Source organism: Solea solea, chromosome 11, assembly GCF_958295425.1.
Source record: "Solea solea chromosome 11, fSolSol10.1, whole genome shotgun sequence".
Classification (NCBI taxonomy): Eukaryota; Metazoa; Chordata; class Actinopteri; order Pleuronectiformes; family Soleidae; genus Solea; species Solea solea.
Genome location: NC_081144.1, coordinates 14173695 through 14190619, shown reverse-complemented (window position 1 = coordinate 14190619; position 16925 = coordinate 14173695). Strand labels below are relative to the sequence as shown.

At 40.0% G+C, this 16925-nt stretch overlaps 1 protein-coding gene across 6 annotated transcripts; it reads right to left on the bottom strand.

Annotated features, from left to right (window-relative positions):
• Positions 1 to 371: 371 nt before the first annotated feature.
• On the bottom strand, positions 372 to 16892 carry ube4b (ubiquitination factor E4B, UFD2 homolog (S. cerevisiae)). 6 transcript variants are annotated; one of them, XM_058642874.1, is made up of 29 exons: positions 16572 to 16892; positions 14968 to 15187; positions 14032 to 14164; positions 13465 to 13552; positions 13023 to 13167; positions 12649 to 12874; positions 11954 to 12424; positions 11085 to 11192; positions 9982 to 10123; positions 9609 to 9709; positions 9311 to 9425; positions 8885 to 8968; positions 8472 to 8528; positions 7805 to 7921; positions 7539 to 7637; positions 7311 to 7424; positions 6597 to 6795; positions 6242 to 6380; positions 6030 to 6129; positions 5806 to 5933; positions 5549 to 5647; positions 5050 to 5285; positions 4801 to 4927; positions 4540 to 4684; positions 3929 to 4063; positions 3565 to 3756; positions 2802 to 2976; positions 1654 to 1800; positions 372 to 1541 (listed from the first exon to the last, which is right to left on the bottom strand). In XM_058642874.1, the coding sequence occupies exons 1-29, from the start codon at positions 16593 to 16595 to the stop codon at positions 1477 to 1479; spliced, it is 4131 nt and encodes a 1376-aa protein (XP_058498857.1). In that variant the 5' UTR covers positions 16596 to 16892; the 3' UTR covers positions 372 to 1476. The 6 variants fall into 6 exon arrangements, with proteins under 6 accessions (XP_058498857.1, XP_058498862.1, XP_058498856.1 ...); XM_058642879.1 differs by having other exon boundaries at positions 11085 to 11297; positions 11960 to 12424; XM_058642873.1 differs by having other exon boundaries at positions 14032 to 14170; positions 14971 to 15187.
• Between the last annotated feature and the right edge of the window lie 33 nt (positions 16893 to 16925).

Below are 16925 nucleotides of genomic sequence, written 5' to 3'. Positions count from 1 at the left end.
CTCATGGCTATTTTCATTGGAGCATCTGATCACTTCCCTTGAGTGAATGTCAAATACTATTTTGCACTTTGATCTCAAAGTAGTTCTGCTTATGCGTTTTGGGAAAACACCTCACAAAAAACAAATGACTATTGAATTCAGGAGTGTCAGGATAGGGACTTTATGCTTTTTAACTTTTTGGAACGATTATTTTGTTGTGTAATCTCATGTAGTCACCTAGATTTCTTTGTGTGTACCTTTGTTGTTTTACATAAATGTCTGAAGGATAAGCTTTCAACTTTATATACAAGTCTTTTTTTAGATCCTTAAACTCACACATGAAGAAAATTAGCCACAAAAGGAGGGGGAAAAAATAGTGGAGAGTTGTGAAATACTGTGCATCATCTTTTATTTCTGTTCAAAATCCTAGCTTCCAAAACAGGTATGTAGTTTAAGGAAATCGTTTCCTGTACAGTTAAGGTCAGCAAGTTCAAGTTAGGTACAGTGCCATTATAAAGAAACCATCTTGAGGTGAGGACGTCAGTGGCACTGAAGAACAAACTTTTAATGGTGTGCTCCTATGATGGTGTTCCTGGTGGTCATGCTACATTCTCTCACAATCCTTCCATGTCACCTAAGAGGGTTTTCTTGTTCACAAGGCTTTTCTGAGCTTCTGGACTTGAGGCCATGCACACACAAGAAGTAAACTCACTCTACTGAAGTCAGCAGGGCGAACTGTGACTAAAAAGGAATAACTCAACATACTGTATTTTAGTAAACTGCTGCTCATCTTCAAACTGTACTCAAAAGGAAGCTAACATTTAGGATTACTTTACGTTTAGCTACATCCTTTAATGAATACTGCCAGATATGAGCTTCATCTAAAAGCACAAACCGTGCATAAGTTCGCCCCGGGGGCACCAGCATACATTATGTGGACTCAAGTTCTTCGTCGTTACAGTCTTCTTAATCAAAACTCAGCGGGAGTCAACAGTTTGTTTTTTTTGTTTTGTTTTTTTACCGGAAGTGACCCAAACTCTACCAAGTGTATTGCCTTCCACCTGCACTAAATAATTCAAAGACTTTAATGACACCAACATACACGGTATTACAGAATTAAATGAGAGCAGTCAAAGAAAATGATGAGTGAAGTGAATGAATGCACTTCCACAGGAAACCTGTTTGGTGGAAACCTATTCTTGCAGCATTATAATGCATAAACTAACAACTCTTGTTAAATATATGTATATATTTAATATATATACACACAAACTCATGAGAAAAAAACTTAAAAGTCTTAACTTTATTATGTTTTGTTTTTAGAACCATGGTTTGAGACAAAAAGGGTAAATGCAAAAAAAAGAAAAGAAAAAAAAATGTTATCAAATCTTTTTTCCATTCACGTTTTTGTTGTCATAGCGACAGTGAATTGAGGCGATTTGGACAGATCCCTTGATGATGACGATTAACAGGCCAGATTTTGGTGCCTCATGGTCCTTACATAGGTCGTCCACCCTGCTTCTCTCTCATCCAGGTATGGATCCTCTCCTTCAGCTCAGGGACTGTAGAGTGAACCACAGAGTGAGTGACATTCACAAGCTCAACTGATTCAAGAAAACAGGTTATAACGTAATTAGTGGTAAAAAAAAAAAAAAAAGGCATCATGGTAGTTACCTGACTCGAGCATACTCTCTGTGAGAGGCTGTCTGTTGAAAGGATCAGTTGGGGAGTTGAGCAGGTGGCGTAAGATGATGGATCGGTCCATGACTTTCCCCGAAGGTAATATCACAGGGTCTGTCATCAGTGTGTCCATCAGTGGGTCTGTTAATACAAAGCCACATGGATATTTTAAAGGGGATGAAAATAAAAACATTAAAAAACAAACAACCTTCAACCGAATATCCTGGTCTTATCCTTTTGTGCTGCACAGAAACAGATTACCGTCTCACAGTGATCACCCATTATGTTCAAATTAGATTTCTTCTTCTTCTTAAAGGAAAAAAAAAAAAACTTAATTCGGAGAAACATTAGTACTCAAAGGTAATAGATCTGAACAGGAGGTATTCAACTGGCAACATAAGAGCATCATTTTTGAAGGCATTCAAATGTATGACCGTAAGACAGTGACAAGTGCTAAAAAAAAAACAAAGTTTATGGCAGCAACATCAGAGGACCTGTCAAAACACCAGTTAAGGAAACATCCCATAAAAGTTTGGTAATAAAGTGTGCCCTTTATTGAAATGTCATAGGGCTGTTACAGTTGTGTTACAGCCTTGTGCGGTACAAAAATAAAACCTGGCATGGGGAAATTTTTAACCACATAGAAAGTTGATACACAAGCCTCTTGTATGGCACACTCTTGTTAACTGTAGTGAGTTGGCTGGATATATCAGGGAATCAAAGGAGGTATGTGGGCCATGTTCTCTTACTAGATTATATTAAAGTCTGTGGTTATATGATAGCCCTGCTCTAAGCTGTCTTTATGACCTCTATGAGCTATCAAATCCCCTGCAAATTTCGGGAATTTAACAGCAACATAAACTTGAAGATCCTGTCCATCTGCACTGACTGACCCAAGGTCACTCTGGATTTCTCACCAAATAACTAAACCTATGAGGGCCGAAAGTTTCAGTTACTTAATAGATGTGGCCAGTGAATTTAAAAATGGTGTACGACACTTAAACAAAGGAGTATGGCCCCTCAAATGACACGAGATTGATAGTTAAGTGCATGGAAAACTGGGATGTGAGCACAGCTTGAGAGAAGATTCACTAGATATAATATGCAAGTATGACGTTTAAAACCCTTTGGGGTGAACTCACCTTTGAACTCGTCGGGTGCATCACTGTAGTCCATTTCAGACTGGGAGTTCCTGGCAACTATTTCCTCCACCTTGTCGGATAGCAGCTTGAATTTTTCAATAGCAATGGAGGATTTAATGCCAGCCTTCCTCATCTTTGAGATCACCTCCTCAAAGAGTTCACGGCTGTATGACCGCTGAACCGAAACAAAAGGGGACAAGGTTAAGTGGGGAGAAACAAGAGACCAGTGTCTTTGAAATGGTGAGAGTATTCATCAGCGTATGTTACTTTGTATTTCACTTGCTATTATCATACATTAAAAATGCACCTACAAAATGTCAGTGAATTAAAGCACTTTTTCTACAGTGCAGTTTAAAAGGAACAAGGAGAAGCCACACTGAGCTGTTACATGAAAAGCTGCACAACCGTGTTGCTACATAACTAACTCCACAGCAAACATCTCTTTTCACTGTTCCTTGCTGTTCACACGCTTGTAATGCTTGCACCATCAAATCAGCGTATCCTTTCCCAGCAATGGAAAAAAAGAGCAATTATTTCCTGCTTTCTTGATTAAATGTATGGTGGTTTGTTTTGCCGTGGTATGGTCTTTTAAGTACAAAACCACATTTGCAGATCCCCACCTGCTTCCTAATTTCATAATCTAGGTAAGCGTCGTACAAGTATTACAGCCATGACTTTTAAAAAAGGATTTATTAAAATAACCTCCTCCTTTGTTTTTATTTCATACTGTATTTGTGTTTGAATGCAATCCATCATTGCCAACCTGGTCGTCTGCAATTGCTTTAGCAAAGCGGGCACAGTCCAGCTGCAGGTAGATGTCCGTCAGCTGGTCTAAGAGTTTCTTGGGCTCAAAGCCGTACTTTTCTGGGTTCTCCACCTTCAGATCCCGACACTTAGGCCCACAGAGCTGCTGAAGGTTAAAGTTCAGCATGGCAGCTAAACGAGGCCCCAGCTCCTGTGTAAACAAGACCGAGGTGATGTTTAGGATAGATCATCTTTGTCAACATAGCCAGTACCGGCTGATCATGTTGCCTACAGTTATTTTATGACTGTCAATACAAAATTGAGTACACGGAATGCAATTGTGATCATTTTACAAACTGTCCAGTTGGGACAGCGACACTCACAGGCCTGAGGAAAGGCTTCTGGACCTGCTTGGTGAGGATGTGGAACATGTCCACTGTCTCCGTGGCCAGGGCCAAATAGGAGCGAGACACCCGCTCATCCTGAGTCAGCTGGGATTGACGGCTCTGCTGCTGGTCCTGGATGTTTGCAGGAAAACACTTTTACAACACTTTTCTTTCAACAGTTGTCCACAATTAGATTCTAATGTAAATATAATGACATGAGTTACGGTGACAATGCACACCAATTTAAATTATCTCCTGTAAATGTTGCCTTTACTTCTTAAAAAAACTTATAACTTCCCTTAGCAGGTTAATGCTGCATCCAGGTCACATCAGCTATCATAACTGTGATAATGCAAGTACAACTTGGAAGTGCAGATTTCCAATTTCTAAATAGTGGTCACATTTATGTCTAGGAAAGGTTGCAATTAAGACTGTGGAACTCACTGGGGGATTAGGGGAGTTTTCTGAAAGCTCCAGTGTAAGTTGGTACTGAGCGTTAATAATATAGTAATTCTTAAGTTTAACTAAAAACTATTTGTTATACGTTTAGCTTTGGGATTGCCAACATTTTTATATAATTATAAGACCATTTCAGGCTGAGCACTGACCCTCGGTAGCTGATCCCACTGCTCCTTATTCTTCATCTCCTCTTGAACTTCATGAATACGCTTCAGGGACTCGAGGCTCTCGTCTAACAAGAAGGTGGTGTCATTGATCAGCATGTTGATGTAGCGAACAAACTGCTTGCCAGAGCTAAAAGAAGAAGAACAAGACAAAAGGACAAAAAGGACAAAATAAAAATACAGCAGTTGGACAAGAATCAGAGTGTGTGTGTCATGACAGAAATAGCTGCTCAAAAACACACTCACTTGAACTCTTCCATGAAGGTGCCATGGTGGGCAACGTTCTGCCAGAGACTCTTGAAGATAGTGCTGATATGGTAACGTATAGTGAACTTATCATAGAACTCGCTGGTGGCTCCGGTATGTTCAACATCTGAGCAGAGACAGTTTTGTTGTGAAAAACGTAGTATGAAAACTATTTTGTGACTCCATCTTGCAGATTACATTCATATAGCACAGTTGCTCGTGGCCATAATACGTATATCAAATATTCACCAGTGTAGAACTTCATGAGGGCAGGGACTAGTTGTTTGATGGACAACTGGTGGTTCTCCATCATTTCAGAGAATCGCTGAGTACGAGACTGTACAGCAGGGTTGGTGACAAACAGCACCTCCACTAACTTAGCGATAAGGTAGGGGTTCCTGATGTAGTTCTGGCTGCAGATGAATACCACCAAGAAGGTGACGATGTCCTGAACACACGGCTCATATAAAACTTGGGGAGAATACCTGGGACAAGGCAGAGTAAGAGATTCAGTAAGCAGGGCACTGATTTCTGTGATGAAAAAGGACAATCACATATTTACTGATAAGCATTTTATCTCATCTGTATACATGCTTGGTTTGTTTATTTTTATTCATGCATTTCTGCTCATAATTTGACTTCTTTTGAACATATGAATCATTATGAACATTTAATCTTTACCATCCATAATCCATTGTTAAGTCACAACGCATTTGTCACAATGCTAGAAATTGAACAGTGAACTTACTGCACGACAAAAAGCAGAAACTCGGCCACATCTTCAATGTAGAATTCGGGAAGAGCAGCAAAGCTTTTGGGAATCTCAGGGTTCAGTGGCAGGGTAATGCTGCATAAGAGAAGAAGCAAACATGACCGCTGTGTTTCAATTGACCTTTATCGTCAAATCAGTATGCAGCCAGGACTAGAGTAAAACCACATCAGTTACATTTAATACAATATCACAGAGAAACCAAGAGAAACAGAGTCTGTGGTGGGGACACTCACTTGGGATAGGCAGGGTCCACCATGCGGAGAATGAGCTGAATGACTGTGCTGTAGAACTGCAGACATCTGCGCAGCAGGTTCTCGTCCAGAAGACCCACGTCAGCACAAGCTTTGGCTCGCACCAGTTTCTGACAGGTTAAAGTCACACATGATGAAGATCAAGTCTTTGCAAAATATGCTCCTTAATAGAATACTGCAGGTTTTTAGCAATTTGGTGAACTTACCTTGAGCTGGGTTTTGCAACGCTTCAGCATCTCTCTATGTCGACTGGCCAGGGAAGAATCTTTCCATTGGCTTTCACTATTCTTCAGCTCCTCTACAGTCCTAACACAGTGAACACAGCAATATTGGGTTGAGGATGATGTTTTGTTTATGCTTTCCAAATGAATGGAAGTCAATGCAGAGTCCTGCAGAGTGCGTGTGTGTGCGCGTGTACCTGTTAAGTTCACGGATGGCTCGCAACCTGCGGATATAGCGCCTGCAGCAAGGTAGGATGGACAAGTGGTGTGTGTGCAGTGTCAAGAAGAAACACTCGGTGGGGAACTTGGGTTCTGAGAACTTTGTTGGGTCTTCGTCTGTTTGTGTGAGCAAATTAAATTCATTATTTCAACAAACACTTAGTAAGTCTGCCAGATCACTACCATATACAAAAACACACTAGATCTGATTAGTGCATCAGACCATGTCATGTTTCCAAGTGACCTAAATAACAACATGTGACATGAACTGTATACAGCGCAAACTATTTAAAAACTCATCACAATCGTGTTTTTTAATTAAAATCATCTTACGCAGTTCAGACAGCCAGCTCTTCAGCTCCTCCATAGTGGCCTTTAGACGTGTTTCCTCTTGGCTGACAGCAAGGCGACAGCGTGGGTGGAAAATGTAATAAGGGTCCACTGTCTCCAGTTTGATCTTCATGCTCAGCTGTTGCAGCACCCATAAGAAGTTCAGCATGAAGCCGTCAGTAGACACCAGCTTATCATCGGTCTGGGAGAAAGCAGAAATCTTTTTTATGTATTTAACCTTATTAATCAGGGTTATTGTGTGCCTTGAGCTATAGCTTCGGACATATATCATGCAAGTGAGTCATGTGTGTATACTGTATATGGACTGCTGTCAGCTGTAAATGAAACGGCCTATTACGGATCAATAAATCTGAAATCAATGCCCAAAATTAATAAATAAAACACGATTAAAACAAGCAACTTATGTTTGCCTCATTCATTTTTCATTGACACAAACCCACGACACTATATGGGTGTACATATTTTTATATCATTAATTGAATTTCAAAATCCTTAACTTGCTTTCTTTTGTTGCAGAGAACTGTACACATCTGTTTCGATTTTTAAAATAATCATAACAGCAACATGCTAACATCTCATTTAAAACAGTGTTATAAAATAAAATGGAAAAATGGTATTGATGAAATATTGGGAGACCATTTTCTCATGGCAAACATAAGTAGGCCACCTTTATTTAAATCACTTTTTGTGACTCACCTGCATCTGGGCTTTCTTCACATTGTAGTTGACTAGAGCTGCCATGTAGTTCAGCGCTAACTCGCGCGTCTCTCCATTCAGTAGAACGTTATGGAGAATTTTAAACAGGTCACCCTTTTTTTTTTTTTAAAGAGAAAAAAAAAAAAGATCAAACAACTTTAACACATTATTCTACTGTATACCGACAGACAGACAACAGCTATTGAAAATATCATGGTAGAGACTCACTCTTGCTGACTCCAGGTAGTGTTGCAATGATTGACTGACAACTCGTGTGTTCTCCATGGTGATGGCTGGGCCCGAGAAATACTTGTCTCCTACTTTGGTCTAAAGGAAGAAATGAACACTAAGTATCTTGACGTTTTATTTTTGTCTGCTGTGAATATTAGTTCTTAGCTTTTGGGAGGAATTTGTGTGTGTGTGTGCGCAACATTCAATGGCACCAGAGTGGAGCCACGTTGCAATTAAGATATTTTAATGAGAAGACAACTCACATCATCCTCAGCAAAAACCGAGAGGCTGAAGAAGGCTCCCAGATAAGACAGTCTCTGGACCTCTCTGCCGGAACCAGGGCTCACCGGTTTGGGACACCATAGAGGCAATGATGTTGACTGTGCAGAGGAACAATAAGAGACTCCAAATGATTCATGTGATCACATTTTTATGTCTAGAGGTACCAGTAACCAGTGAACTGAACAATGTATTTCAGTTTCAATTTAACCCAGTTGGAGAGTTAAATGTCTAAATGTGTATTTAATAGTATTTGTATTATTTTTTCTATATATTGGTCCATTAGAAAAGAGTGAAGAGTGAGTTCAATATTAACTCTGAGTAAATCTGATATTCATGTTTATAGCCTGGTCGGTCTACATTCATCATGAATTTTGTTTTACCATTAATCTGTGAAACGGGAAGAAGTTTCAATGTAATGGAAAAATAAGCACAGCATATTTATGCACTGATAACACTTGACTGTGTTGATATGAGGAATAAAAGGAATAAAACCAAAAACAAAAGCCAGACTTGTGAACACAATTCCTCTAACAGACTCAAGTGAAATTGAAAGTGAAATACATGACCTAAATAACCTGAGACATGCGGATATAGCGAGGGATTAATTAATGTCACAAATGAGATTTAGTAATACTTCACTATACTTACCAAACAACACACTGGGTGAGTCTTTCCAAACTTGATTTCACAGAGTTCAGCTAATGCCTGTAAAAATCAAACACAATGACAAGTTTTATTATTTTCAAAGTCACTTTTTGTTTGCAGATCAGGTATCATGGTGTGTTTGCATGACCACAAAACCACACGTGATTTTTGCATGGCTTTGACACAAGTTTGTCACACATTTTATTGCTGGGAATTCATATTATGTGTAAATACGGATGTCTGCACACATATGGTACTTGTAGTATACACCTGGAACCATCTAATTCCTGAGTAGAGAATCAGAATCTTACACATTGCTGTTGTTCTGTACATTCCCTGTAACTGCAAATACATTACAACTCTCATCTGCTGCTAGGTGCTACAATGAAGAACTAACATGGATAATGTCTCCTTACCATGAGGGGGAATTTATAGTTGTCAGTGTCAAAAGAACATTCTTTAACTGCAAGAGCAAGCCCATGGAGGATAGGAACGAAGATCTGAAAAACAAAGATTTTGAAGGGTCATGTTTACATGCCAAGTCAACGTAATGAAAGCAAAACATAATCCTGTTGTGTGTCACTTAAGGTAACTTCCACCCAAGTTTCCCTCATTTATTTGAGCTGTGCCACCACCAGGAGACATCAAGTAATGTTGCATGGAGAGTGAAACTGGCAGGGATTGTTTACTTTAGAATGCCTTAATCCCTGGCTTATCGATTATCGTATTGCACGAAGGATGACAATATATTACCAAATCAATATTCTGACCCACCCCTAATCCTAAGAATCTGAATTTGTAAAAAGGAAATATGGATCAAAATGGATGGATATGTCCCCCACCTGTCTGAAGACTTCATCCTCCTGATGAGTAATGCGTGCCAGCTCCTGAATGAAGCCATAAGGAAGGTTCCGACACAGCATATAAGGAACCAGCAGAGAAGGTTGGTGAGGGCCTCTACACAAAGAAAACAAAGAGTTTCACTGTGGTGACAATACATAAATAAATAAATAAATGAATGAATACATGATGGGTGTAGAGGCAAGGTGAAAGAGTAGTTGCTATGGAGACCCTGAAAGGAAAGGGGGAATGTACAAAAATATAATGACATATAAGAAATTTCAGTGTGCTGCTGCTTACCGAGGCTGGGTCAAGGTGCCTTGCAGAACCAGAGCAACATGAGAAATACACTGAGAACGAATGTTACTGAGAAGCTGGCTGACATTTGGTTGGCTGCACATCTGGGGGAAAAACATAAAAGAGAGAAAACGGTTAGATAAGTGATAAAAAAAAATGTACGCGGACATCGTCACAGAAATACTCTACAGAATCAGAGTGTTCTTTGATGAATAAAACCTTGGGACAGGCCTGCAGCTAGTCTCTGGTGTACACACTGCTCTTCTGTTCTCATGATATGTTATAACCTATTTCAACTCAATTATTATTTTTAAAAAGAACCTGAAATATAAGTCTATATTCTTGTTTGAACGACTTTTCTAAAAAAAAAAACTACCTTGGGAGCTTTCCTCTCCTCCATGCCAACACTGTCAAAACGCTCTATGAGGTAGTTCAGCATCTCTGTCTCTTTGCATGTTTCAATCGTGAAGCGGTCGCTGGCTGAATCGCTGGACATTCCCGCTCCACATGCGCCAAGACTACAAAGGTAAACACACATGAACATGAACATAGGAGGGTGTATTTAAGAAAACAGAACAGCACAAAGAGATTTACAGTACACATCAAATATTATTAGCTTGTCTATCTGATTAACAAGCACAAACAATGATCAAGGATCCTGAAAGAAAACCTAAAAAGCATTAGTGCAAGCATTTCAAAAACACAGCATTGGACTCTTGAAAGAAAATGAAACAAGTTGTGTAATATTTGCAATTGTGGTCACATGAGACATATTGCTGTTAGTGGTCAGATGTAGCTGCAAAACCTGTATGAAAGCTGCTTCAAAGTACAGAAAAAATAAAACATTGGTTAAAACTGCTCCAAAGCTAAAAGTGAAATCAACATTTTTTTCAACATCATCAAGTGGCACTAATAAAAAAAAGAAGAAAATCGAAATGTCTGTATCACAAGAAATAAAGTATTTTATTATTTAACGATAAATATGAAATGAAAAATAAACAAACATTTTTTTCCATGTGCATTACTCTTTCTTTAAGAAAATATTTAAAAGGCCATTGGAGATATTCCCAACGTGTTAAGATGCTCATTTACGTGCGAGGATAATTTCCCTGGGACTGTGCACCGTCTAGTAAATTTGAGTTTACAGATTTTTATATCGATTAAAAAGGAAATATTCCCAATAAATGCCAAAAAATTGGTCTTTGGGCTTACACCACGACACATTAACAACTTTAATCTTCATCTGTTGATACTGTATTTAGTACATACCACCATATCATAGAACAAAAATAACAGGACTTTTGAAACTTATGAAGCACAAATAAAGCCCTCTCAAAGACTGATGCGTCTCCATCAGTTTATCTTTTGCCACTGCTACCTGGTGTGTTTTGCGCACCGTTAGTCTGCTGGAACATGCAGTGGGCCCGCCACTGAGCAAGCGCGCACACACACATTAACTCACACCGTGCAGCAGTGTACCTGGACCCAAACTGTACCCGAGCAAAATCCTCCTCCTCTTCCTCAGAGTCTTCATCACTGCTTTCCTGAGACATGTCAGATAGGGCAAAGAACAGGAACGACAGAGGGCTAACACGACGGAGAAGAGAGAAGGAGTGAGGGAAGAGAGTGGAAAAAAGGAGGATGTTGCGCAAGCATGAGGAGACAGAAGGGATGTGAAAAATCATGGAGGACAAATGTGTAATTGTAACACAGTCACAAGAAAAGAGGGCAGAGTAGAAGGGGGCAATACAGAAAGGAGGCTGGAGGGTTGCATGCTTGCTTGAAAATCATTTCTTTTTCCTTTTTCTTTGACTCTAGCTTTTAAATACTGAGAAAATATTTTTTCCTACTAATGACTAAAGCGAGTGTCACTATCTCTCATAAAATTTGTCTTCAGCACGCCAATGTTCAGAGCATTACAGCCCATCTCATTGGCTTCAAATGAGTTCCCAGAAATGCATGACGTTAAAAAAGGAAAAATTTACCCATTGTATAAAAACTCAAAAGGTTTAGATGTTAAATACAAATCATACAGTGGGGTCCAAAAGTCTGAGAGTGACTCAGTCTTTAAGGCAGTGTAGGGGTGTGACAGGACATGATTCTGTGCATCTTACATCCGTACAGGATGTTAAGTATGTTAGATTCTTAAGCAACTTGCTAAAATATCACACTGTTCTTTGACGTATAGACAGCAATCTAAATCCAGCCAAGATTACCATAATAGAAGAGAAGAAGATATAAGAAGAAATTCACATCAAAAAAAATTTGTAAGAAAGCTCCCTGGTGGTTTAGCATATCTGCTTAGAAGGGCTCAACAAACCCACACGCAATGACACATGATGAGATACCTAGACGGTGGGATCCTGGACCCAAAGGCTGCATGTCGAGTGCGTGACCTGGGAGAAGGAGGCACCACAGGAAGGGCTGTGGAGGAAGCCAGGTTATGAGCCCTAGAGGAGCTCAAGGGGAGGTTCTGGGGACTGGGTGGAGGGACAGGAACTGGAGTGTTGGGAGGAACAGAGGGCCCTGCAGGGCTGGGCGAGGGTTCAAGGAAACTAACTCCTCTGGGTCCCAAGCTCGATGGGGAAGGAGCACCCCAGGAAGAGGAGACAGAGTAGGGTCGGTAGCGTTGGGAGATGGGCAGTGGAGCAGATGGAGGGTTGAGGGATTGTCTCGGAGTAGAAGTAATGGATGGCCTGGGGGGAACAATGAACTGCGGGGTAGAGGGTAAAGAGGGTGTAGTAGGGGTGGGGAGAGATGGGGAATTCCCGCTGGCTGCATCCAAAGCCATTGGATGAGGACTACCACACCCATACAGACTGTGGATAACATTGATGATATGATTAATATGAAAAACATAATGTCATACAATGTCTTCATAAACAGAAATTACCAAAACAAAAGCAGAAAGATGAAGAAAAAATAGACATGGCAATTTCCAACTTAAAAACACATTCAGGGACATGTAGATGACAACCACACCAAAGGCTTGACAAGTCTCTGAGACTTGAGGGCTTACAATACTCAAGGTCAAGGTACTTGCCTGGACAGAGAGCTGGCTCCAAAGGACCCCACACTGGGGCCCATGGGACTGCCACCTAGACTGGAGGGCTGCACCAGCGTCAGACGGTGGTCTGGGGATTTGGCTGCCGCAATTGGCTGAGAGGTGGCAGTCAAGCTGGCAAAGGGGTTATGGACACGTGACTGGGTGGACATCATTAAGACTTCCATCAAGATCTGGCTGATGAGGTCTTTGAAGTCACAAAATGCTACAGAGGGGAAAAATAAAATCAAAAAATAATCAAGTTACTAAATGCAAGACAATTTTAAACACAGCTTTCCTTTGCCACACAGGACTTGATATTGTTATTCAGCTAGATATGCTAACAGAGATAAGACACTGCTGAGTAAACATACCATCTTTAGGACTGCGGTGAAACTCTGCAGCAAGTGACGGGAGAAAGATGACATCTCTATCCTGTTCCTTCCACGATACGCGGAGGATCTTACAAATAAGCTGCAAAGCCTGCTCTTCAGAGACATTCGAGTTTGCAGAGGTTTCCTAAGGGAATATAGAAACAACAGTGAATGTTGATCACACTCTAGAGCCATTTACAGTACACACATCAAAGGACTTGTTCAACTCATTATCTTGTGATCTGGTCTATCAAGAGACAGGTATGCATTTGTAAATGGAAACAAAAAGCATCTGTGGAAAATCCCCAGTTACATTCCTGTAAATACTGAAAGAGTCCTTTCATATTTACTCTTACGAAAACCCACTTGATCTTCAGTTGGAAATGATGAGGGCCCACTAAAAACTAAAATAACTCTCTAAATGTTTTCTGTTATTGTTTACCTTGTCAGTCAAGTTCCTTTTTTCCCTGCGATCACTGTCCTCCACCTCCATGTTCTCTATCCCTGAGTCCACGTCCACCTGGGACATGCTAGAATAAAAGAGAGGTCAGTGATTATTTTATCTCTTCATCATTACTCGGACCAAACATTCAAACTTGATGGTGCAGGTAAAGCAGCTATTAGCCTTGTCCTATAAATAATATTGACTAGATCTTGTAAAACATGTAGCATGAAATACTATGTGGCATGAAACACTGTATTTTTTTGTTCATGAACAATACAAACAATCAAAAGTACAATGCAGCTGATAAATAGCAACAGAACTGTTACAACCTTGTATCTTGGGGAAACGAGCGATATTCAGTTTCACAATCCAGACAGATTTGGTGTGAAACATGTTAATTAGTGTCACAAGGAGTATTGTAGGAGACATAATCAAAGCAAGCACCGAGGAGGTAACATAGTTTGTCGCAACATTCCAAGCCCACAAAGACAAGTCCTCCAAAACACACATTTTAGGATAGAGTCACATTTTTTATTGTTGTAAATGGGTCATTTGAACTCTTACCTCTTTTCACAGGAGGCAGTGTCAATATCCATGCTCTGTGACCGCGACAAACTCTGGGACTGTGTTTCAAGGCTGTTGGAGGGTGAGCTGGAGAGGGAGCTGACACCCTCACTGCTCTGACTACCATATGCCACTCCAGCAAAAGACAAAAAAACACCACATATGAACACTTCTGACACACAAAGAGTAGTGATTATTTAAACATATCCTATTATTTTGACTACATTTCTAAAGAGTTGTTTGTTGTTTGAATTTGTTTTTCTCCCTAATTTACATTTCTCTTTAGATTTTTTTCTTTATTTTAATTTGTTAATAAATCAAATGGACATCCACTCCATGATGCTCTGTCGTGCCAGGCTAGCAAAAGCTCACATTGGTGTCTAAGATCAACATGGTGTGCAATACTTTCATAAGCCCACAAAAATGAACATCTATCAAAAATCATGTTATTACCAAGTGTTGACTTAGTTGTATACTATGCACACCTCTGCATACTAACAAAAAATTGAAATGTAACTGTTATAGCATCCATACGTGCATTTTCTGCAGTTGTGAAAAACGAACACAAAATTTTAAATCTTAGCAAACTGCTGCTATTTTAATGACGTTATTAAGAATTCATAAATTGTTGCTAAAATACTACTTTTGCTGTGTAATGATCCCTTTCGAGTATTGTGCGTCAGATTCAAACAAATAAGGGTGTTCATTTTTTCCAAACATTTTCAAAGCAGGGCAATTTGAGTCACAAAGTAGAGCTATAAATCACATGAGAGCTGGCAATACAGCATCTGTGGTGACTGAATCCAGACCTGTTGTTAACATCAAACCCAAAGTTCAAGATTAAATCTGAAGTATAACCTGTAATACCAGCACAGTTACAACAAACTAGACAAATCCTGAAACACATCCATAAATAAGTAGTTATTGAGTTCTTACCAGAGGTTCCCATAGGAGAAGTGGCAGGAGTACCACTGTGGACATTGAGCCCCAATGACTGGGAGGCAGCTGGTGGCAGGGGCTGGGGTACAGCACCTGAGGGTCCATGGAGGGGTCCAGGTGGTGTCTCTCTCTGTGGAGATGTTAAGGGTGTACTGAGGGGGGTGCTGGGCTGTGACGTCTGTCCACCTGCCAGTCGTGCCAGTCGCCTTCTGCGAATCTAGTATGAATATAACCAGAGAATGTTGATTATTTAAAGCACAATGAACAGCATACTGTTATGAATAGTGGGTCAGTGGACCAAATTGTATAGGTTGTAGAAGGGAAAGTGGTGGTGGAGGGGATGCTTTTTATTATTTTATTTTGAAGGACACGCACATTTGACAGCATGTATGGTAAGCACTCAATCATCACTGTGATGACGACGTGATGATGTCCATTAGAACACAGTTGACCATTTATAAACATGGCAAAACAAAAATGTGACACAGACTATAATAATATACTTTTAATTTAAAAATGCTATTTCAAAACAGTGTGCTGCTAATGGTCACTTTTGTTTCTTTTTTCTCCCCTCATTTCATGGTCAATGTGTGTAGTTGAATGGGCTTAGATCCCTGTCATACCAGCCTGCAAGTCAACTTACAATTATAATTATACATACAAAATTGTAATATAAGACGAAATAAATGTATATAATCGATCACTTTTGGAGTGACATGGTGACAAAATTAAAAGACCGGTCTTATCGAACAGATACAGTATAACCTACATTATGAACAAAGTCAAATGTGAACACTGATCGTCAACCTCAGCTGAGGAGCACAGCTATCAAAGTACATCAATCTGCAGATTTGTTAACGGGTTGATCGGGTAATTAAATACTGGTGAACGGATACAACAAGAAAATCTGATGCATGTATACTGTGTGTGTTTCACGGGGAGCAGCTTAGTGATCCCATAAATAGGACGCACAGTTCATTGCACAATGGTGGCCCGGTGTGTGTTTTTTATGCTGAGTCGTCTCACGGGCTAATTTTCTGACTGTTAGCAAAACAACGTTAGCCATCTGTCAGCTAGCGAGCGCACCGCAAGATTTGCCATTTCAACTCAAAATCTGTCGTATCATAACTTGAACACAACATTTGCATGACGACAACGATTAAACGGCATGTGCACGTTTCACAAGGTACACATTTTTAAATGAGGAAAACAACGTTACTTACAGGTCAGCTTGCGAAAAGCCCCTAGTATCACGTTAGCAAGTTAGCATGCTGCTTCTCCGGCTAAAATACATTAACAACAACCGTGACACTAACATTCATACGAGTCAAGCTTGTTTGATTAAGAGTCTCTTGTATATGAACAGCTGACGGGTTGCGTTGGATGAAACTCACTGAAATGAAGAAATAAATGTGGTTCTTGTCGCAGATGAATTTCTTTTTTTTTTCAAATTGACTAAGCTAGTTTTAATAGCATGTCAGCTAGTAGCATCATTGGACTTAGAAATACCAACAAAGGACAGTTAAAACCTTAACGGAATTACCATGATATTGAACCAGAGCAAGGCTTCTAATACATAGCCTTTTAAATGATCACCTTACCTCATCTGCGCTTAGTTCCTCCATCGCAGCTCAGTTAGCTTGCTATATCACTTTCAATTGCTGTTCTGTGTGGCAGCCAGAGCCAGCTAGCTAGCCTGTATTTGAACTAAATATGCATAGTCTAACTCGTTCAACGAATATGTGTCAGTCTTGATTGTCTTCAAGATAAAAACTAAAACTCATGTACAAGGACAGTGGCGAGACACGGTTCCTCCGAAAAGTCTCTCGTTTAATGATTTCCTCCCAAGAATGAAACAAAAAGAAAAGTAGCTGTCTTTCATAGGTTAAAATACAACATCGGCCATTTTGGTTCAACGGAACATCACGTGACTTTAAAGTACGCATGGGGGAGGT

Coding starts and splice junctions, on each gene's coding strand:
- ube4b (XM_058642879.1), bottom strand. CDS start 16,595: ATGGAGGAACTAAGCGCAGATGAG. Junction 2,977..3,564: donor AAGCAATTGCAGACGACCAG/GTTGGCAATGAT, acceptor GTTTCGGTTCAG/CGGTCATACAGCCGTGAACT. Junction 1,801..2,801: donor TGCACCCGACGAGTTCAAAG/GTGAGTTCACCC, acceptor TTGTATTAACAG/ACCCACTGATGGACACACTG.